The following is a 24,799-nucleotide window of genomic DNA, read 5'->3' on the forward strand; positions in this document are numbered from 1 at the left end:
TACTACTACTACTACTACTACTACTACTACTGTAGTGTACTGTATGTATGTATGTATGTATGTATGTATGTATGTATGTATGTATGTATGTATGTATGTATGTATGTATGTATGTATGTATGTATGTATGTATGTATGTATGTATGTATGTATGTATGCATGCATGTATGTATATATATATATATATATCGATTGTGTTTTCCCGTCTCCAAAAAAAGACGGGAAAACAGACTTATTTTGTGTTTCCCCGAGTTTAATTTTTCGGGGGAGCGGAAAACACAATTTCTTTTTTTCCGTCATTTTTTTGGATCGGAAAACCCGAGTTTTGTTTTCCCGTCTTTTTTTGGGAGCGATCCTTAGTGCCACCGTACTCATGTCTCACCAGAAGGTTCACCAATTAATGAGAGAATGGATGCTAGAAAAATTAGGGTGGCGTTCCCTTGAGAACAGAAGGTATGACTCCCGGCTACTGATGTTTTACAAAATTGTCCACAAACTGGTTGCTGTACCACTGCCTCCTTACGTCACTCAATGCCTCCTTCCAACCCAACCCAGCTCACTAGACACCAGCACCCTCTTTCATTCAGACAAATTCCCACTCCCAGCAACTATTATAAATTTTTCTTCTATCCAGACAGACAGACAGACAGACAGACAGACGGACGGACGGACGGACGGACGGACGGACGGACGGACGGACGGACGGACGGACAGACAGACAGACAGACAGACAGACAGACAGACAGACAGACAGACAGACAGACAGACAGACAGACAGACAGACAGACAGACAGACAGACAGACAGACAGACAGATAGAATAGTGGTATCACTATTATATTGATTCTAATATTTCTTCTTTAAGGGTACTTTATCCTGATGTATGTATGTACCTAGCAGGAGATTTAAATGCACGCACAAAATATAAGATTATATACCTAATGATAAAGTAGATAACATTTTAACGTAGAGTTTGATTATATTAATACCCTGCTGGCCATGCTATCCTAGCAGAAGTTATTCATGTAGAACCATACATATTGGAAGAGCGATAATGCGCATAGTTAAGTTAAATATCAGTGAGATAGGAACCTAAAACATTGCGTATTTACACTGAGCATATTACAAAAGTATCAATTAATATATAACATGGCAATCTGAACGTATTTAACGACATACACATATCTTCGTATAGTGCACAATCAATAATCAACGGTAAAACATCTGGAAGTTTTGCTGGATAATAAACGTTTTCTTGTCCTCTTGAAAATGAATAAACATGGCTTGTGCGGTTTTCTTAAATCAAACATAGTTCATTTCATTGTGTACACATCGGTCTTGGTAACATTAGACAGTTTTATCTAGAAACCAATGTCTTTTAACAAATCAGAGTAGCCGATTTCACTTTTCGGTTATTTTGTTGCCTGCGGGTAAAATAATGTGAAAATGGCCGACTGATGTTGACTTCCAGAAATGAAATATAAATTATTCGATATTTACAAGATGTTTTAATGACAATGTCTGAGCGTGAAGATTTTGATCATTTCAATCAATATGAAGCTGATCAAAGTTTTTATTCCGATGCAAATAACTTGGATGGCGTGAATTTTCTCCTAGATGACAACGATGTAGACGACAGTTTGGATTTTTTCCACCGGGTGGACTCTGCAGAAGTGGTCTATCATGGCAGAAAACGCGCTAAGCTGGTGGAAAAATATTTAATGGGAGACATTATAGGAGAAGGTTCATATGCTAAAGTAAAGGAGGTGTTAGATACAGAGACTCTATGTAGAAGAGCTGTCAAAATTTTGAAAAAGAAACGTTTAAGAAGAATTCCAAATGGAGAGCAGAATGTTAGAAGGTATTACTTTATTTAAATACAGGCCTTTTCCGCTCCATTTTGGGAAAACGCCACACTGGAATTTTGGGAATTTCGCATCGTGAAAAACCCCATTTTGGGAAAAAAATTAATCACATAACCGGCTTAGTCCATATAAACGGACTCCCAGAGCCTTTAATAATTTTTGCTTTGGCGGCTCTGGCAGTCCATATGCACCCCTTCATAAACATGGGTGCAGTTCAGCACAGCGAATCCGTGCGCTTCACTAGACAGACGTAGTTCGAGACAAATTGAGGAAAATAATTAATAAACTTCATAAACGTGCTAAATTTACCTGAATGGAACCTACGGATGTTATCCTTTTCATGCACCCTATAAAAACACGACGATGTTTCAACACACTTTTCTCGCTGACATGTTTATGTTTAAATTTGAAACAGTGACTGTGTATTCTGTATTGAATACCACATCGCTATCGACTTTATAGGCTGGAGCAAATAACCCGACGTGCAAAATATTAGTGTACCTAACCAATATTGGGTCAATTTTCCAATATGGCGGATACAGCGTACATAACAAAACCTAAGTCAAGAAAATCAATTATTTCTTGCTTTAATGGTACCATTTAGATAAGTTTGTGGTTTAGATAGTTAAACTTTAATAAGTTCTTGCAGTTTCAGTGTTCCTTAACCCTTGCATTGTTGATAACATTTTGCATTCATGAACAAGAGAGAGCGCATTGCAACTCGAAGCAGCCCATTGGGCTATAAAGCTTAGAGTTGAATTATTGCAACTAATAACTGGCTCAATTGGGAAAAATAATCGCATGTAAATAGTGTTTCTTATATTTCAAAGAAGCTGTTAACTGGTACATAACGACTATTTTATAACATATATATAACATATTATTAAAAATTTTACAAAATATTATGAACATTTGTGATACGTGCAGGTTTTTTTAATCAGACTTTGGGGAAAGGGCCTGGGCTTTTTTTAGGGAAAAAAAAATCGCACAAACGCCGGATTTTGGGGCAAATAAGGAAAGTCTTAAATAATATATTTAACATACATGTATTTAACTGTTTTTAAACAAATTCAAGGCAACAAATTATTTAATTATGCAATATTGTTCTATTGTCTACACTAGATCAGGTTAACTTATATAATTAAAGGTTAAAAAAAAAATTAAAAATAATTTGTTTTACTTTTTTTTGGAATTGGGAATTTTTTTTTCAATTGGGAAAAAACAACCAGATTTGCATAGGGAATGTGGCCGAAATTCGGACCAGTGGCATAGGGCGGAAAAGGCCTGAAAATAATTGTGCATAGTGTAAGGTTCCCTCAAATTGTGCGTCTCTCTGTATCAATTATTTTGTTTGCATTAACAATGCTTTCCACAGGCCATTTAACAGTCCCACGCCAGGCGCTTGAATTTCTAAATCAGAGTCCGCAGGGCGCCTTAAACTTTCAAATCAGAGTATTTATGCAGTAACTGCAACTAGCGATTCTTAAAATCATAGCAATATAGACTTCACCTTTGTTTAGAACTTACTTATGTTCCTCTGTCAATTACATGTATCGCTTTACCCAACTATAGGCCGAGGGTCGTTGTATTGAAAAATCAATAATTTTCCATTGAGAGCTAGCGCACACTTTGTATGAGCGACAGCACTCACAGGTGTTGGGTGCGTGGCCAAGTCACTTAAACTCTACCAATATGCAAGGTAGGTATCTCTTGACACAGGAAAATCACCTACATCTACATTTTTAAGCCATTAAGTGCCTAAATGGTGGTCAATTTTCGTAAACTATGTACCATTTTGTTGGTTACCTCGTGACAAAAAACAGTCACAAATGGCTACTTGCCAACATGAACTACAAGAAAACACTTCTCGAACTCGTAGAAATGCTAGGTCGGCTCTTGACTTACCCAACGTTCAGTGCCGATTTTTACAAGAGTTAAAGTATCGAAATACCCCAGCTACTGAACATAATCCACATTAGTACAATAAACAAATGGGAGTTTATATCATATCATATATAATTATATCATCCGATTAGCGCTCTGGCAGTCCAATACTGAACTCATATATCTCAGATCGTTCCTGAGAATAAAACTTACATATTTCAGCGACTGTAGCACTTCAGACACATGATGAACGGCTTGTTTAAATTAAGAGAACAAGTTTAAAAAACCCAAACACTTCCGGCTTTTTAATCAGTAGTAAATAGAAAATAGGAATTGGTAAATGAAGCATGATGTTTGCATGCTTTCCACAATATGTTAAAACTGTAATGCAAATACTTCAAAAACTTTAAAAATCATCTCAGACCCTTACAATCTTTATTTCACACAAATTTGAAGGACTAGTGCATATGTTTGCAGGACGAGTGAAAATTGCAAGGTGCTGGTCCTGCAGGAATAGTGCATTATTAAAATATGTATGTCCCCTGATGGTCAACAAAATTAAGATACTTTTAAATGGTCTCAAATTGACAATTTCGTCTCACAAAATCTACTGCTAAACTGTCTACAGTCAAAACAGTGATGGAAAGTTTACCTTTATAACACAAACTGAATATATGCAATATTGTCTCATTCGCTGATGAGTAGAACTGTTCTTTTGGTTGAAAGTTTACCTTCATACCATATATTGCAGATTTCAAATTTTGTTGTCCTTTAAAAGTGTTGAGTATGCTCGTTTAGCACAACTGTTTTAAATACAAATCTCAGAGAGACTTTAGGGATTCCCATAGGATGTGATTTTTGGGCATGCGCATTGAGTTGGCCTTTAAAAGTGTGGCCATAGTTTTTAGCAATATTTTGTTCCGTTGGGTAAAGCACTGGAACCAGTCCAAGTGGAAAAAAGTAGCACATAAAATCCACAAATTGGGAAAATTATCGTTTTTAAATCCTCAAATTGGAAATTGGCATTGTTAAATCGGTTATTTTGGGTCTTATTAATTACTTTGTAGATAATTGTGCATACCCATTAAAATATTTGTTCATAGGCATGCCAAAATGACCTTTTTGTCCTGAATTGATATGTGGCTGTCCCGTGTACTGCCCAGTGATTCTATTGTAAGGCTCTACCAGTCAGTTCTCCAGCACTGCAATCAAATATAAATCAAAGTGTCTTTGCACAATTTTTATTTTTCAGAGAGATACAGTTATTGAAGAGGCTTCACCACAAGAACATAGTTAACCTTATAGAAGTGCTGTACAATGCTGAGAAACAGAAAATGTATCCTTGAATTAATGTTGCAGTGTATGCTGTTGCTTTGGGAACTTTTGTTTGCAAATAGCACTGACAACATATTGGTTTATCAATATATAATTAATATTATATTATATTATTACTTCTTATATATGGTTTGTAATAAGACATCTTATTTTGCCGAACAGCTTTAGTGTAGATACTGGAAGTTATACATGCAGATGTCACATATTGAAGTTTTTATAAAGCATATAGCATACATGTAATACTAAAAGTGTATAATTATGTTTTTAATGCCTTGAATATCAGAACAATGTCTAAACTCAAAAAAGAAAATGTGTGGAAATTGTTAAAGCCAAAATGAATGTCCTATACGCCAAACATACATGTAGTCCATGTAGGCCCCAAGAAACACCTTCAACAAAAAGGACACCTTGAAATAAACTTTTCACCAGATTGGCTGAGAAATATTTCATTGTGATTTTGTGTGTGATAAAATTAAAGGAGTTTTGAGCAAAGACTAAAATCTGGCTGGAATCGCTACTGTTATATCAGAAACATTTTGAACATTATTTTTAAGATTGTTCAATATATTTAAAAACTGAAATAATTTTAAAGTAAATGATTGTTGAATCATGTGACTATAAGCAAAAAATCAATGAAGGGCTTGTGGTGAAGACTAATTCAAGATGTAAATGTCCCTATTTATACACCCACTAAACGAAGTTTAGGGGGGTATATAGGAGTGAGCTTGTCGGTCTGTCGGTCTGTCTGTTGGTTGGTCAGTCCGCGTCCGCTCTCTAATTCAAGTAGTTTTCATCCGATCTTCACCAAACTTGGTCAGAAGTTTTATCTAGATGATGTCTAGGCCAAGTTCGAACATGGGCCTTGCCGGGTCAAAAACTTGGTCACTTACTGCGTTTTTAACATTCAGCATGTTGTCTGCTCTCTAATTCAAGTAGTTTTCATCAGAGCTTCACCAAACTTGGTCAGAAGTTGTATCTAGACAATGCCTAGGCCAAGTTAGAACATGGATCATGGCAGGTCAAAAACTAGGTCACAGGGTCACTTAGTGTGTTTTAAACATTGAGCATGGTGTCCGCTCTCTAATTCAAGTAGTTTTCATCCGATCTTCACCAAACTTTGTCAGAAATTGTATCTAGATGATGTCTAGGTCAAGTGCGAATATGGGTCATGCCAGGTAAAAAACTAAGTCACTGGGTCACTTAGTACGTTTTACACATTCAGCATGGTGTCTGCTCTCTAATTCAAGTAGTTTTTATTTGATCTTCACCAAACTTGGTCAGAAGTTGTATCTAGATGATGTGTAGGTCAATTTCGAACATGGGCCATGCAGGGTCATAAACTAGGTCACAGGTCACTTATTGCTTTATGAACATTGAGCACGGTGTCGGCTATTTTTTTGAAGAAAAACATGCAAAATATTCTGTGTCAATGCGGCATGTGGGGGTATTCGTCACGTCTGTGACAAAGCTCTAGTTTTAATTAACCAGGTTTTCCGAAGGAAAAAACTGGTTATTAGATTGGCGAATGCAGGCGGGCTGGCGGGCGGAACAAGCTTGTCAGGGCCATATCTATGTTGTTCATTGTCAGATTTTAAAATCATTTAGCACATTTGTTCACCATCATTGGACGGTGTGTCAAGTGAAAGAATTAAGTTGATAACTCCAAGGTCAAGGTCACACTTTGAGTTCAAAGGTCAAAAATGGCCATAAATGAGCTTGTCCGGGTTATAACTATGTCATTCATTGTCAGATTTTAAAATAATTTGGCACATTTGTTCACCATCATTGGACGGTAAGTCTTGCGAAGAATTACGTTGATATATCCAAGGTCAAAGTCGCCACAACTAAAAATAGATTGATTTTGAAACAAGGGGGGTAACTTTGATGAACAATCATTAACAATGCACATTTTGAGTTGAATTGTATCCCTTTATCAGACTTTTTTTATATTGAAAATCTTGTGTTGTGACAATTTTGTCCCTTGTTTTTAATGTATCCCAACTTTTTTATGATGCCAGAAACTTCCTTGCGTCTAATAGTGCAAAACCAAAGCAGATCACTGTTTTTGTTGATTGCGCTAAAGCACAGAAAGGCAAGGCAATAAATTTGTTTTCAGTCTAATTATCATCTTTGTCCCTGAATGTTTATAATATGTGTTGTTACATGTATGTTAATTCTTTCCATGACTAAGAGTTTGGGACATGTCTAATGGTCTAAACAGAAAGTGTTTTTAAAAAAACAACACAAGTTTTAAATTAACACAATAAGTAGTTTTATATGAATTGGACACATACATTGGGTTAATGAAAGGGTGGCAATTTGATGATTCTCTAGGATGAATCATGCAGTTTTTTAATTCCTTTTACCAGAATTTATGGAATATAAAGGAAATATTGTCCGTACAACAACAACAAACAACATAAAAGTAACACACAAAAAACACTAAATGACAAAGGTATTTTTTTTTGGCAAAGATGTTGAGTCAAGTTTCCTTAACTGTGTTCAGGTACATGATCATGGAGTACTGTGCTGATGAAATACAGAGTATGCTTGAGAGTGTACCGGAGAAGAAGTTTCCCATCTGGCAGGCACACCTGTACGTTACAGCAACTGTATATGTAGAGAATATGAGGCCGGTATTAGATACAGATGAAACTTAAAAAACCAGGCTTTGAAATATATGATATGCCAAGTTTGATAAATTTCTTTTGTATTTAATAATCACCTTATATTCAATTTATTCTATAATAGGGCTCATTGGGTCATTGTCGACCAGAAATAGCCCACAAGTCACCCAGGGGTTACATGAAACCGATTCACGTCACCCTGGGATGACTTCGAGCAAACGCTTGTCACCCGACTAGAATCGGCTTCAAGTCACCCCCGAAGACGAGAATCAGCTTCTAGTCACCCGTTTATTTTTTATCAGACGGCACAGCATCACATTTTGATGTCGTAAAAAGCGTGCGCATGTTCAACCAGAAATTGGCTTATTCAATAAACAACAACAGCAACATGTAAATAAAAACAGAAAAAAAGAGAATTTTAAAATCATGTATTTAAAAAAAAGTATAATTGTTGCCGAGGGTGACTTTATTCTGATTATGAGGGTGACTAGAATCGGCTTGAAGTCGCCCCCATGTGACAATAATCGGCTTCATGTCACCTCGGGGTGACTAGCTGCTGTTGGCTTGAAGTCACCCAAGGGTGACAAGAATCGGCTTCTAGTCACCCCCGTGTGACTTGTGAGCCATTTCAGGTCAACAATGACCCATTGAGCCATAATTGGCTATTATTATGCCCCCGGTAGGGTGGCAAAAAGCAGTTGAACTGTACGCCAGTCTGTCTGACCGTCCGAAAACTTTAACATTGCCCATAACTTTTGCAATATTTAAGATAGCAACTTGATTTTGGCATGCATGTGTATCTCATGGAGCTGAACATGTTGAGTGGTGAAAGGTCAAGGTCATCCTTCAAGGCCAAATGTCAAATATATGGCTTTTGGAAGAAAAGGCAAGCTTGGGGCATATCTTGCAAACTGTACAAGGTTATGACATTTCATAGGTAGATAGATCTCAATGATTGGAATTGCAGTGCACAAGGGTCATAACTCCTGTTCTCATAACTTTACAGTACATTCTCTTGTGAATGTTTATGCTGAAATTTGGTAAGGGCATATCTTTACATTTTTTGAGGTATCGAGGCAAAGCAGCATAGGTATGAATGAGGCTGCATTGTTGAGAAACGAGTTCTTAAAACTGAAATGCCTTTATCCTCTGATGAAGTGTCATGCCATGTGTGTGTGTGGCGGGGGGGGGGGGGGGGCGTTTTTTCAGGCAGGGCAGTAACTGTTGTTTTACAAGAAACAACAAACTCTGCTTTTTGCAGCTTTTGTAAAATTAAACATTAATTTCCCATCTACATTTGGAAACATCTGCCTTTTATAAAACTGAATGTAACCCCTGTGATTGTACATGTATATCTCGTATTGGCAGGTATTTTGTGCAGCTGATAGACGGTCTAGAGTATATGCACAGCAAGTCTGTGATACACAAGGACATCAAGCCTGGCAACCTGCTGATCACACTAGACCATGTATTGAAAATAACAGACTTCGGAGTTGCTGAAGTGGGTAACAATTCATATATACAGTAAACACTCTCTTTACGACCACCTCAGTATTTCAACCAACTTGCTAAGACCACCACCATTTTTCAGTCCTGATTTTTTCGTTGTATGTTTCAATGGTCATTACGCTCACTAATCTGACCAACCTGCTATTACGACCACTTTAATCAGTACCAGTAAACAAAATTGCTCTTAATTGTCACCCGCCAAACCACCAGTTATTTTCACACCTTACTTGATTTGGTGTTGTGGTTTGATGGGGGTTTTGTATGAAGCCATTGTGACCCAATTAGCCACAATTCACGACAATGGTTTTTGGCATCAATTTGCAACGCAGGTGTCAGATTTTCGGCACTTGTTGTTCTTTTTAACCCTTGATTCTTGATTGACAATTAGCTATTATTATCGAATCTTTGACGGGTAAATTGGTTATTATTTGGTACACACTTCAAAGATTAAATACGGTGAATAATTTAACAGCTAGGATAATTGAGTAAGATGGTTTTGTTCGTGATGGATATAAAAACCGACCTGTATACCATATCATTATTCAAAATGGATAAGCGAAAACGGAAAGAGTTGAGTTTAAAAGAAATCCTTCAACTTTATTCATGAATAGAAGGGTTGAATGGTTATGGTAGAAATCGCTATCCACTGAAAATAAACCTATTGTCCCCTACCGGTGAGACTGGAGGGCACTTATGGTTTGCGCTCTGTGTGTCAGTCAGTCAGTCAGTCAGTCCGTCACACTTCTCTGGATCCTGCGATAACTTTAAAAGTTCTGCATATTTTTTCATGAAACTTGAAACATGGATAGATGGCAATATGGAGATTATGCACGACATTTCATTTTGTTCTTACATCAAGAAATCTGGTTGCTATGGCAACAAATATATTTAAAATAAATAAATCTGACAATGGTGGAGTGTCACCAGTAGGGGACCATATTGCTTTGCAATCTCTTGTTTAGTATAGATTGATTGCAATTGCATGGTAAACCTCACATTTATTGGTTCTATCGAGTCCTTATCCTGGGTAGAAAGAAATCTTGGGGATGTCAGAGCAGATCTGTTAGAATGATTACATACCGGGTATTAGAGATCGAACTATGTAACTTTGACCTTTGCTTGCCACTTACAAGTTACTATGCGATTTCATTTTGGTTTCTTGTTATCAAACATTACTAGATACTTTAAAAGTGGGTAAAAAAAAACATGGTAAAAATAAATTAATATTTATTTATTTTATTTTTGAAGGACAGTCCAACCATCCCACTCAAGCTATTGCTTTCAAACTTGAAATAAAATCTTATTAGTTTGACAATATATCATCATCTAGAGATCCTTTACAATTTTTTTTGCAAATAATGCCAAGGAAGCAAAACTGGCCTTGTCTTAGAATCACCCATTTTATAAAGAGGGAAAACCTTTAAATATCTTCTTGCCTAAAAATACAAAGCCTATTTGTTTAATATTTGATGTAAAGGATCCTCTTCAAAGATCTTCCACAAATTTGTTCAAATAATACCCCTTGGGTCTAAGCAGAAAATGCCACAGAGGATGTTGCTATCAGAAAAATAACTTAAAATATGTTCCTCTTTAAAAATATAAAGCCATTGGTGTACTTTTTGTGTTTAAAATAAGAGAGTGGTACTCTACTCAGTTTGTTCAAATTATGCCTCTGGGGTCAAATTGGCCGCATCCATGTGGTGTGAAATGTTTTATATACACTAGATATATTGAGTGAATCAACTAGAGCAAAAACATACATATTAATATCCGATTTTAAAATTAAATCCTATTTAAGTGATGTAAATATCCCAAAGTACAGAATGGCTCTCTCTAGATTAAGAGTCTCTGCACATAAGCTTAAAGTTGAAACGGGTAGATGGCAAAAACCAATAGCTATTCCTTATGAAGAATGTCTTAGAAGACGAATACCACTTTGTTATGGAGTGTACATTATATACTGATGTAAGAAAAGCTTATTTAAAACCATGTTATTACGTAAGACCAAATATGTTAAAGTTTATAGATTTATTGACCTCTCAAAATAGCAATATAGTTAAAAATTTAGCTATGTTTATTTTTAAAGCATGGGAAATAAGAAATACTAATAATACGTTTTATGATTAGGGTAGGACTTTTGTATATATTTATGCACAGCCTCTTGCTGTATATTGTCTTATAAAATATCCAATACTTTGCTTTACATTGTACCGATGTATTTTTGATGTCTATGATTCGAATGACATGTGACTCTGTGTTTTTGCTTATTGTATTAGATATTTCATGTATACTCATGGGCATATTGCCTACTGTATTATCTAATAAACTAAACTATATTCAAATAATGCACCTGTCAAATGAAATAGCCCCAAATTTTCACTTATATTATAACACTGAGGTACAGTTCCTTAGATGAGTGTTCAAAGATCCTTAAGGTCACCATTTTGCCGAAAACATGTATTTGATTAAACTGAAAAAGGAAAAAGGGAAAACTGTTTAAGGACAAATGTTATAAAACGAAATGTATCATACTTTTTTTTTAAATGTTAATAAATAATATAAAACACATGATCTTGTCATTGCCTTCATCAGTAGTATAAAGGTAAACATAAAATTTTAGAAAATATGCCTATTTTAAAGAAGTTCTCCATACCGAAGGGGCTTTTATTAAGAGCCTTCTAAACAAGGAAATCCAGCTATGGTTACCCTTGTGTTTTGTGTGTTGCAGATGCTGGACATGTTCAGTGCCGATGACAGTGTGAAGACAAGTCAGGGCTCGCCTGCGTTCCAGCCGCCCGAGATTGCCAATGGCCTGGAGACCTTCAAGGGCTTCAAAGTGGACGTCTGGTCAGCTGGCGTGACTCTGTATGTAGCATCAATGAAGCAAACATACATGTTGTGATTCCATAAACAAGCTTGTTCACATTGTCAGTAAGAAGTTTTGTAGATTTATTTATTATTAATATATATTTAGAAGTCACTTTGACGGTCGGTCGGTCTGTCCGGAAAATTTCATCAGATCTTCACCAAACTTGGTCAAAAGAATCTTGATGATGTCTAGGTCATGTTTGAATATGGGGCATTTCGGGTCAAAAACTAGGTCAAGGGGTCACTTAGTTTGTTTTAAACCAAAAGTTTGTCTGGACCATAACTACGCCATTTATCTTCCGATTTTGGAATGACTAGGTACATTTGTTCACCATCATAGTACGGTGTGTCATGCAAAAGAAGTACATTGATATCCAAGGTCACACTTGGAGTTTCCCATAAATTAGCTTTTCCGCACCATAACTATGTCATTCATCTTAAGATTTTAAAATGACTTGGCACATTTGCTCACCATCATAGGACGGTGTGTTATGTAGAAGAAGTACGTCAATATCTCCAAGGTCAAGGTCACACTTGGAGCTGCTCATAAATGAGCTTGTCTGAGCCATAACTTTGTCATTATTTGTGAGACTTTAAAATCATTTGTCACATTTCTTTACCATAATTGACGATGTGTCATGCGAAAGAATTAAGTCTATATCTCCAAGGTCAAGGTCATGCTTTGAGCTCAAAGCTAAAAAATGGCCATAAATGAGCTTGTCCGGGCCATATTTATGTCGTTCATTGTGAGATTTTAAAATCATTTGGCACTTTTGTTCACCACAATTGGACACTGTTTGAAAGAGTTACGTCAATATCTCCAAGGTTAAGGTCACACTTTGAGTTCACAGGTCAAAAATGGCTATAAATGAGCTTTTCCGGGCCATAACTATGTCGTTCATTGTGAGATTTTAAAATCATTTGACACATTTGTTCACCATCATTGGACGGTGTGTCATGCGAAAGAATTACATCGATATCTAAAACGTCAAGGTCACACTTTGAGTTCAAAGGTCAAAAATGGCCATAAATGATCTTGTGCGGGCCATTACTGTGTCATTCATAGTGAGATTTTAAAATTACTTGGTACTTTTGTTCACAATCATTGGAGGATGTGACATGCAAAAAAATTACGTCTATATCTCAAAGGTCAAGGTCACATGTTGAGTTCAAAGGTAAGAAATGGCCATAATTGATCTTGTCTGGGCCATATCTATGTCATTCAATGTGAGATTTAAAAAAAACTCAGTACATTTGTTCACAATCATTGGACGGTGTGTCATGCAAAAGAATTACGTTGATATCTCCAAGGTCAAGGTCACACTTGGAGTTCAAAAGTAAAAAATGGCCACAAATGAGCTTGTCCGGGCCATAACTATGTCATTCATTATAAGATTTTAAAATGACTCTGTACATTAATTTTGTTCACAGTCATTGGACAGTGTGTCATGCAAAAGATTCATGAGTTCTAAGGTCAAAATGGCCATAAAGGATAATTTCATAATAATTCTTAAAAATCACCATAAATTAGCTTCTCTTGTTTTGTAAAGACAGCATGCAAAATATTCTGTGTCAATGCAGCATGTGGGGGTATACGTCACGTTTGTGACAAAGCTCTAGTTTGTGTTGATAGGAAATGTTGTGGATTCATAAAATCATTAATTTTTAACCAGGTTTTTCGAAGGAAAAAACTGGTTATTAGATTGGCGAATGTCGGCGGGGGGGCTGGCAGGTGGAACTAGCTTGTAAGGGCCATAACTTTGTTGTTCATTGTGAGATTTTAAAATCATTTGGCACATTTGTTCACCATCATAAGACGGTGTGTCGCGCGAAAGAATTACGTCGATATCTCCAAGGTCAAGGTCCACTTTGAGTTCAAAGGTCAAAAATGGCCATAAATAAGCTTGTCCAGACCATAACTATGTCATTCATTGTGAGATTTTAAAATCATTTGGCACATTTGTTCACCATTGTGGGACGGTGTGTCGCATGAAAGAATCACGTCAATATCTCCAATTTCAAGGTGGCCATGACTAAAAATAGACTTACAAAGGGGGTTAATTTTGTTTGTTCATTTCAAAAGTTCAGTGTGTGTTGTCTCCCTTTATCAGATTTTTTTTTCACAATGAAAACCTGGTTTTGTGACAATTTTATTCCTTGTTATTTATCTTAAATTAGTGATTTCTTTTATTTATTTCTGAAATGAGACCTTGAACTTTAATATTTGTTGGGCATTTGATTTATTGGTTAGGAGGAGCCACTGAAATACAAGAACCCGAGTCCGAGAAATAATATGGGTTTCAGAATAGGTAGATTTTCTATAAATTATATATATTTTATATATTCATCTTAGCAGTCTCCACATTTTAAGAACCATATAAAGTCCAACTTATGAACACTTGAGAGTAATTATTGTTTAAGTGATGTTTCAGCTCCATTTAAAACATGTATTTTAAATTATGTTGTATCATTTGATATCATTCATTGAAAAGAACTACAATATTTTCAGGTACAATATGACAACAGGCCTATATCCTTTTGAAGGGGAAAGTATCTACAAACTATTTGAAAACATCGGCAAAGGAGAATATAAAATACCAGACACTTTGGATAATCTATTAGCATCAGTAATAAGAGGTAATACAACAGATAATCTATTAGCATCAGTAAAAAGAAGTACCAGAAATGCAACGGATAATCTACCGGGGTATTTGCCTCAGTAGTTAAGGGTAATACATTGGAAAATCTGTATCAGTTATAAGAGGAGATACATTGGACAATCTATTAGTATCATTAATACAATGGTATACATTGGATAATCTGTTATTATTGGTAAAAACTGGAAATTCATTTGATTATCTTTTAGTATCATAAATAAGCGACAGTGTATGTAGCATAGATGAAGCATTCATACATGTTGTTATGGTTCCTTAACCAAGCTTGTTGACTTTGTCAAGTTTAAAGATGTAGATGTTTAAAGATATACTGCACGGATTCAAATTAGCAGTCTGCAAATTTTAAGTAAAGACCACATAAGCTTGAATATTTAAAGTAAATATACATTTCACCTTGGCTGCTTTACTTTCAGGGATGCTGCAGTATAAAGTTGAAGATAGGATGTCAGTGCAGCAGATCAAGCAACATGAGTATGTGTATACAGGAAGGCGGTTGAGATAGATTTATACACATTTATGTTTTAATTCCATCAAAATATGATAACTATACAGAGTTGAGAAAAATCAATTTAGTAGATGTTTGCATGTAACTACAATGTACAAATTAATCAAAAATAGCAATTGTTATCTGTTAGATGTAAATATTCCATGGAAGGCTCTGTTTGCTTCAGCTCAGGGTAATAGATATGATTTCATGTCAATTAGTTTTCACTACAACAATTTGTTTTTTCCCTTAAAACTATTTGTCAATTAGTTTTTGACAATTTGATAAAATCTTACCTATTGTCTCCTCTGCATCTTTGTGATTGGTACTATTATTGTACTTGACTATCGTGTTCTTTTTAATATTGCATGATCCAGCCCTAGCCCATACTGTTTTAACATTACCTTTCATACCAATGTTTTACGAAAGGCGAATTTTCAAACCCTCTTCATCAATGAAAAGCTAGTGGGAATGATTTTTCCACAATATTTGTTTTTCAGAAATGGAATCGCCACAGTGTTTTGCGGCGAATATCCGAACATTTACAAGCAGCTCATGAGAACTACATTGGGCTTCTGACACTGCTCAAAGCCCATCTCGCGTTTTCCTGTAAATGTTCGGATTTCATCGCAGGCAAATTCACATGGAATATCTTGTGACACAAAAAATAAAAACAAGCATTTTGTATCTCTGTAAATCTATGTTACCATACCACATCTAGCGTTAACATTTTGGCTATCACTATAAGGAACATTGATTTTGTATGGGTTAACTTTACTTTACGAAATATTTTACAAAATATTCGTTGATTTTGAGAATGTGGCTTTAAATATTTTGTTTAAATTAGCATGGCGGTTTATCTGCCTCCTGTATGAAACCTTCTAAATTTAAGCAATTAACCTTTAACATAGCAACAATTTTTACATCTATTCAGCTGGTACCGAAAGAAGTTCCCACCAACATCGGAGATAGTCCCGTTCCCTGTTCACCAGGAGAGCGGGGACATGGTCAGGAGCATGACTGTGATACCTTATATAGAGGACCTGCACCGAGGGGAGTACAGCGATGACGACGAGTATGACAACGATACTGGAAATGTCCTCACTGTCCCTCACCATCCGGAGGAACATGACACACAAAATAATTCACATTGTATGTGTTAAGTCAAAACTTATTTGAGCTCTATTGTATTTAGATCCAAATGCTTTTTTAAATGTTCTTGAGTATGTTTCCTGGGTAGAACCAGATACTTATTGTTGGGGGGGGGATCGATTGAATGCTCCCACAGTGGGGATCGTACCATGGCCTCCCGGTCGCGAGGCATACACCATATCAAATACACCAGTGTGACCTTCGTATGTGTTTGTTATATTGCTATTTGTTTTCTGTCTCAAACACTTTGTCTCATTTTATTAGTTTTACAGAGCACAATCTGCTCATTGTAATCTTTAATGATCATCTTTTCAATTGTCTGTGGTGCCCTGTCAATCGTGCATTGTCAACATTTACTGTACAAACACTTTGAGCGTGTGTACAAATCATATCTTGGCCAAGTAGACAACTTGTTTACATAGGTACAAAATCTTAGTTTGAAAGTTAGATTGAAAAAAACTCTCTAAAAATCACATTTGTACTAAATCAGCAAGACACTTACTCAGAACATTTGTTCTAATTGTATCTGGACCGAGTCTAAACATGGTTTTGGTCTGTTGCAAAACATTGCCATCAATCTTTATTTAGATAAACACTCTAGATGTCACATTTTGTGTCCACTCATCATCAAACTTGGTCAGAACAATAGTTCTAAAGATATCTATGGACAGTTCGGAAATAGTTTTTATTCCTAAGAAAAAATTCAAGTCATGGACAGGGTAGTTTTCCTTAGGTGAGTTCCCAAGGTTATTTGAGCCTATGCCATTCCTCTCTATCACACTTTTAGGTGGTTGGGTGAAGTGGATATGGTGTCAGCCTATAGACCGGGAGATAATGGGTTTGATTTCCAGTATGGGCGCGTTCTTTAGATCTCCATCAAAGACACCAAGTACTGGTTCTACCCAGGAAAAAGACTCAAGAGTGTTTAAACAAGCTTTATACTTTTGATGCAATCAAGCTAAAATAAATAATTTTCACACACTCTGCTGTGTTTAAAGGTTTTTATGCCCCTGGTAGGGTGGCATCTAGCAGTTGAACTGTCAGTCAGTATGTGTGTATGTCAGTATGTCAATATGTCAGTATGTGTGTATGTCAGTCTGTCTGTCCGTCCGTCCGAAAAAAACTTAAACATTGGCCATAACTTTTTCACTATTGAATATAGCAACTTGATATTTGGCATCCATGTGTATCTCGTGGAGCTGAACATTTTGAGTGGTGAAAGGTGAATGTCAAGGTCATCCTTCAAGGTCAAATGTCAAATATATGGCGTCTGTCCGTCCGAAAACTTTAACATTGGCCGTAACTTTTTCAATATTGAAGATAGCAACTTGATATTTGGCATGCATGTGTATCTCATGAAGCTGCACATTTTGAGTGGTGAAAGTTCAAGGTCAAGGTCATCCTTCAAGGTCAAAGGTAATTTTTTATTTTCAAAGTGGCGTTCTCATGAAGCTGCACATTTTGAGTGGTGGAAGTTCAAGGTCAAGGTCATCCTTCAAGGTCAAGGTCATCATTCAAGGTCAAGGGTCAATTTAAAAAAACAAACTCAAAGCGGCGTTCTCATGAAGCTGCACATTTTGAGTGGTGGAAGTTCAAGGTCATCCTTCAAGGTCAAGGTCATCCTTCAAGGTCAAATGTAAAATAAATAAATATTTCAAGCGGCGTTATCATGTAGCTGCACATTTTGAGTGGTGGAAGTTCAAGGTTAAGGTCATCCTTCAAGGTCAAGGTCATCCTTAAAGGTCAAAGGTAAAATAAAAATAAATTCAAAGCGGCGTTCTCATGAAGCTGCACATTTTGAGTGGTGGAAGTTTAAGGTCAAGGTCATCCTTTAAGGTCAAAGGTAATTAAAAATAAATAAATTCAAAGCGGCGCAATAGGGGGCATTGTGTTTCTGACGACCACATCTCTTGTTTGACTATGTTTTATCACCATGGGTGTACTGTTAATAATGCTTATGGATTCTTACATTTACTAGCAACTACAGGTTTTATAATATAGAGATAATAATTTCATTCCTCATGTATAATTTTCCATGTGAGTAAATTAATTGTGTGTTTGTGTGAGTCTACTTCATGATCTACAGATGAAATGAGAGTTTAATTCTGGTGCATTGATTTTTGGCGAGGTTATGTGTCTTGAGCTTATATTTGTTTTGTTTTTTTACAAAACATTTTTTTATCTTTAGCTGATTTTTGGTATGTAAGTAAACCTACGTGACTTATGAGGAAGTGTGAGTTTCATTTAGCAACATTAATTTTTGGCGAAGTTATGAAACTTGGACTTGGATATTTCTATATGATAACCGTTTTTAGAAGGGTTTTTTTACGAAACACTGTCAGATATTTAGCTGATTTTTTATGTGCGTCTACCTAAATGACTAACTGATGAAATGTGAGTTTCCATTGGTTCCATTGATTTTTGGTGGAGTAATGGATCTTGGAATTATAATTTTTTTTTAAATAACAGTTAAAGGATTATTTTTTTACACAACACTTTCAGATGTTTAGCTTATTTTTAAGTTTCGTTCCGTTTCATTGATTTTTGGCAAAGTTTTGAGTCTTGATAAATAAAAGTTCTTTTAAATAATACTTATGCAATTTTTTCTAAAACACTTTCAGATACTGTCCAAGGCATGTAACTTCCTCAAATATCAATATGCCGTAACTTCGTCACAATGTTTTCAAATGGGATATAGCTGCTGTGAGGCTTCAAAGTGCAGTTATTATAGTTAATGTTAAAACAGAAGTTGATTTTATTCTATTTCAGCTGAAAACAAGGACAACGTAGAGACCACCATTCCAGACCAAAAGCATGAAAAGCGGAAGTCTAAAAAATCCAGCGCTCGGAAATTCAAATTCTCAGCGTGTTCGCAGTCTTGATGTTGGGAACACCTAGCGCCCTTAAGATTCGTTACTATGACGACAAATCTGTCTTCTGACAAGGGATGTTTCAATTGATTGATTGTTAAATATCAGCATATTTGATATATATACCGGTAGCTAAGGGACTGTTCCATTCCACATGGCATGTTGTAGAGCTCACCAAGGCTCCAATATTGACAGGGACAGTATCATCTGCATCTACAAAAAGGATCACATAAGCATAATTAATATTCATAGCTTAGTTACAGAAATTCATTTCTATGATATTAACATTTAAAATGAATAATGTACAGTCAAATTAAAACCACAGTGCATTAAAATTGAGTACATAATAGGGCAGAAAATGCAAATACCAAACTTGATTTATAGCCATATTTAAGTGAATCCAAACCAATAACTGGTACCAATGATACTTTTTCCATCACAAACTACTCCATAAAAAAGCATAATTATTGAGCTTGTCTAGTCTCGAGCATCTTACACAGGCTGTACATTCACTGTTGCAGCAAATTTAGCCAAATTTAAAAGATTGTATTCCCCATACAGTTTATTTATTGTCTGTCAAACAACTCTATTGTTAGTCCATTGTTAGAGACATAGATCTTTTATCATCTGTCTATTATTTTGCAAAACATTCGTTACTGGTATATAAAGTGGTATATAAACCACTGATTGCATTGCTATGGTTAAAAATTTTGACTTGTTCTTTCAACTTTCTTACTTTGGGTTGATGTATTAAGTCATTAAACAATGTTAAAAATCATGTAAATTGTACATAATGACAATCATTAATCAACCCATGTGAAAGATGTTGGGTCCTTAGACATTACCGATAAAATTTGCTGAGGTCCAGTATTATTCCAAAAGCTGTCGGACCTTGTGTCCGACAAACAAAAAATGGTGTAAAAATGTGTTTTGGTTAAAAATGAAAGAGAAACAAGGAATATTATACAATGGTATGGACTGGTTAATTTTTATTTTACTTTGATAGATTATTTAACTTAAAAATAAAACGGATTTTACCATTCATTCCAAATAGCTATCTTTGCTGGGGATATAACAAACTCCCAGCACAATTCTTAGAACCAGTCAAATATTGCACCTAGTTTTTTAAGTATCGATCTAAGAGCTCTCTTCACTTTTAATTGAAAGTTTTACCATATATTTTCATATAATTTATATATTTTCATTAAATTTAGTTGCTATTTTATTGAATTAAAATTGTTAACATTGTTAACATAATAATGTATAAAAATAAACTATGAGGTATTTTCTATTGTTTGGTGAAAGAAGAACAAGGTCCGGTAAAATCTGGTGAAGTCCGGTAAAATTTAAAAGTTATCTGACCTCATGTCTGGTAAGAATTATATTATCTTTCGCATGGGTAGCATTAATGTTATAATCAAGAACAATTGTATGAAATATGTATGCATTACCAAGGAGACAAACATAATTGATCTGCAAGGGTTTTTGGCAATACAGCTATAGGCCCCAGTTAAAATCAGCTCAAGTCAAAACTGGCCACAAATTTTTAAACCCTCCCAGTTGAAACTGGTACTACAATGTAGTTAACACCCACCATAGTGAAAACCAGCCCCAGTCTCAACTGGTTCCAATTTCTTAATCTGAAGTTGAACATTATGATGTCCTCAAAAATATCATCTATGGCCTTCAATATTTAGAATTTAAATTGAAGTGGTATTTTATTAAAGGGATTTTTTTTACAGACTTGCAAATAGACTTTTTTTCAACTTTTGTTTACAAAATAATAGAACAGAGAAAACAAACCACACTGACAAAGACATATTATGGAAAAAAACGAGTAAGTTCATTATTCATAGCTTTGAATTGGGAAAATTTGAAAGCGTTACAAACGCCAAAATGGAATGAGTTTAACTGTTTCTGTTGATTTAATATTTATTTGTGTTTCCATGTGGATTGCATACATATGCTAAAAGACGCATGAATTAAAATTGTTGTCTTAATGGGCAAACATTTTTAGCTCAACTATTATATATGAAATATATATAGTGAAGCTATCCTACTCACCCAGGCGTGAGCGTCTGCGTTAGCGTGCAAATGTTTAAGTTTTCGTGCTACCCCAAATATTTTTAGCTTGACTATTATATATGAAATATATAAAGTGGAGCTATCCTACTCACCCCGGCGTCTGCGTTAGCGTTAGCGTGCAAATGTTAAAGTTTTTGTACTGTACCCCATTTATTTTCATTGTCCCTTGACATATTGCTTTTATATTTTGCATACTTGTTTACCAACATCACCCCAACCTATAAAAAGAGCAGACAACTCTATCAAGCATTTTGTCATTATTATTGCCCCTTTTATACTTAGAATATGCATATTATTGATAAATCTATGTTAAAGTTTGCGTACTACCGCCAATATTTCCTATATCCTTTGACATATTGCTTTTAAATGTTTCATACTGGTTTACCAACATGACCCCAACCTATAAACAAGAGCAGACCACCGTAATAAGCATTTTGACATAATTATGGCCCCTTTTTCACTTTGATAATTGAACATTTTGCTTAAATTGCCATAACGTCTTTATTTATGATCACATTTTATTATTACTTTGAAAAAACAACACTTACCTGAATACCACAATGGATATCACCCAAACAATACCCCATGCCCCTACCCAGAATCCCTACCCCTCCCCCCCCCTACCTCCCCCCCCCCAATTTTTTTTTAAAACATCATCTAATAAATTACCCCACCCCACATTATACCCCCCTCTCACCCCTACCCTACCCCCCATCCCCCCATTTTTTTAAACATCATCTAATAAATTACCACATCCCACATTATACCCCCTCTCACCCCCTACCCCCCCCCCCCCCCTACCCACCCCCCACCCCCCATTTTTTTTAAACATCATCTAATAAATTACCACACCCCCACATTATACCCCCCTCTCACCCCCCCTATCCCCCCTCCTCCCCCCCAATTTTTTATATATTTTTTTTCCTTTTTTTATTTTTGAAAGATTGTCTAATAAATTATTGAATATGAACAATTTCCCCATGATGGCTAACGTAATACTGTCAAGCACTCGAATAGTCGAGCGCGCTGTCCTCTGACAACTCTTGTAAGTGGAAGTTTTTTCATTTGGATGTTGTGGGTTCAAATCATAATAATCATTATAAAAGATATTGTTAAGTTGCAGTAATTTTTGTTTTTTATACTGAATGTATTTCATTCCTTTCAATCCGTCAAGTACAGCCATTTAATGATAAACTTATAAAAGATATATCTGAACTCGTCCATTGATTGAACCATTTTCAATTTCTGATATTATTAAGTAAAACTAGCATAATATATACTTTGATTTATGTATGTCTATACCAATGTACTGATTTATTTTCAAACCACATCTGAAGGATAGTATAATTGGGGCCAGTTTTGGACCACTGTGGACAGTTTTACTTAAAACTGGGGCCTCTTTTGGAAGCGTATTATCTGCAATTATTTGCATTAAATGTATAATAGAAAAAGCTGATAATAACAGATGTGCATTCTTTTATGTGTATAGACAGAAAAGCAATTTTTATGCTATAGAGATTGGTTATAAACAGTGATGTACTCTTTAAGTCTTATCAATAGGTTATAAACAGAAATGCACTATTTTAACCTCAATAGGTAATACACAGATATTTATTCTTGTAAGCCCTATAAATTGGTTATAAATTGAAATGCATTATTTGAAGCCCTTAAGTTTGGTTATAAATAGAAACACAAACTTGTTTAGACCTATTGCTTGCCAACAGATTTATGAGAGCTACTTACGCCACATATACATTTTTGTGAACAATATCAGTCTAGCAAATTTCTGTGTCATACCTTTTTACTGCATACTTGCCTTTTTTAAGCTCATTTTTGATTTTGGCTGAATATGTTCTTATAACATAAGTACATAATAAATTTTATGCTTTATGTTAAATCAATACAGCAGTATTGCCTAAAATACTGTGTGTAACATTATTCACATGCTTGTTGTTTCACTGTTGTTTAGCTATCCATATGTTTATGCCTATTGTTCTTTCATCGTAGATGACATTATATATTGTACAGGCATAACACCTTAGTAGGCTTTAACTGTTGCAACTGATTGTAAAGGGCTGAAGGCTGAGCCTTTATTTTCTATATAATTTTAGTTTTTGCTCAAAAACTGCTTTGTCTCATGTGTTGTCTATGCAGAATAAATAAGCTGTTGGATAGAACACATTCCCAATAATCAAGCAGCCCATTTCTAGTATTTACATCATCAACTGTGATCAATTGCTAATTGAGGTCATCATATCATAAAAATTGTACCAAAGGACCATATATCTGATCTATTTGTACTTCTTCATGATGTGATTAAAAGCAACCTTATGCAAGAAAAACATTATTTTTTGTTTGATGAGTTTATGAGTCTTGTATGAAAAAATGAAGTAAATAGTCGTTTGGAATGTGTTATTATCATTCGAATCCAGACATTGCTCACATCTTGAAATCAATTGGACAGATATGGCATATATAGTCTTATGGTTTATATGGAAGGGCATTGATTCTTGTCATTAAAGTGTAATAAATGTATATCCTTGTACAAGTTTGTTCAATATCTGGTAAACCTTTTGTGACAAATTTAAATCATTACCCAATTGTGGAATTACTATTCCATCAGAATGTATGTAATGGTATCAGAAGTTAAGATCAAACAATGTCAAATTGTTGCTATGTCATTGTCAAATTGCAAACAGATTTGAATTGAGAACAAAAAAGCATATCAAAATGTACAGACACGCATCATGAAGTATCAAAGAATGAAATGGTAGAGTACTACGCTCATTTTTTACATGTCTCAAATTGTGGCACTTGTGTTGGCTTACAGGACAGTGGGAATAGAATAATATTTGTATAATTTTCCAGTAATTTATATAAACAGTAAATCGTTTGTTTATAACAATATACCGGATATTATCTGTTTTTATTTCCTTATATTCAGGCATTTATTTATAAAATGTAATATGAAAGATTTAACATTGTGCATAAACATTTTTTGAGTTAAGTTGACCAATAAATGGACTATATTTTAGATGTAAAAAATTGGCCATGGTTTTCTAAATCATGTCATCTACTATGTATCCTTGGAAACATAGTATGGTTTCAGGTTATTTATGTGTCATTTTGTTGTTATGAAAAAATTCAGATACCAAGTTAAAAGATATCACAGAATTTGAAGAAGCCATTTATGGTGTAGACAATTAACAAAATGCAATGGTAATAAATTAAATTTCTAACATATTTTTATTATGCAGCCAGCATCTTGATAAGCCCCTCAGCATCCATCTGGCCCATGAAGATTTCTAGTTGAACAACAATAATTCTTACATGGCCGTTGTCTTTGAACAATGTTACCAAACACTATCACCAAACTCGTATCACCTTAACCCTATTTTGACCATTGACTAGTTCAAATGGCCATATTCTCAGTTAACTCCAATTGA

General features: G+C 35.1%; 1 protein-coding gene across 1 annotated transcript; it reads left to right on the top strand.

Annotated features, from left to right (window-relative positions):
- The first annotated feature begins 1,441 nt into the window (after positions 1-1,441).
- On the top strand, positions 1,442-21,968 carry LOC127879399 (serine/threonine-protein kinase stk11-like). Its single transcript, XM_052426182.1, has 9 exons — positions 1,442-1,860; positions 5,001-5,084; positions 7,590-7,679; positions 9,079-9,211; positions 11,948-12,084; positions 14,597-14,724; positions 15,176-15,233; positions 16,181-16,398; positions 19,168-21,968. The coding sequence occupies exons 1-9, from the start codon at positions 1,511-1,513 to the stop codon at positions 19,278-19,280; spliced, it is 1,311 nt and encodes a 436-aa protein (XP_052282142.1). The 5' UTR covers positions 1,442-1,510; the 3' UTR covers positions 19,281-21,968.
- Positions 21,969-24,799: the final 2,831 nt, after the last annotated feature.

The sequence above is a fragment of the Dreissena polymorpha genome, chromosome 4 (assembly GCF_020536995.1).
Source record: "Dreissena polymorpha isolate Duluth1 chromosome 4, UMN_Dpol_1.0, whole genome shotgun sequence".
Taxonomy (NCBI): domain Eukaryota; kingdom Metazoa; phylum Mollusca; class Bivalvia; order Myida; family Dreissenidae; genus Dreissena; species Dreissena polymorpha.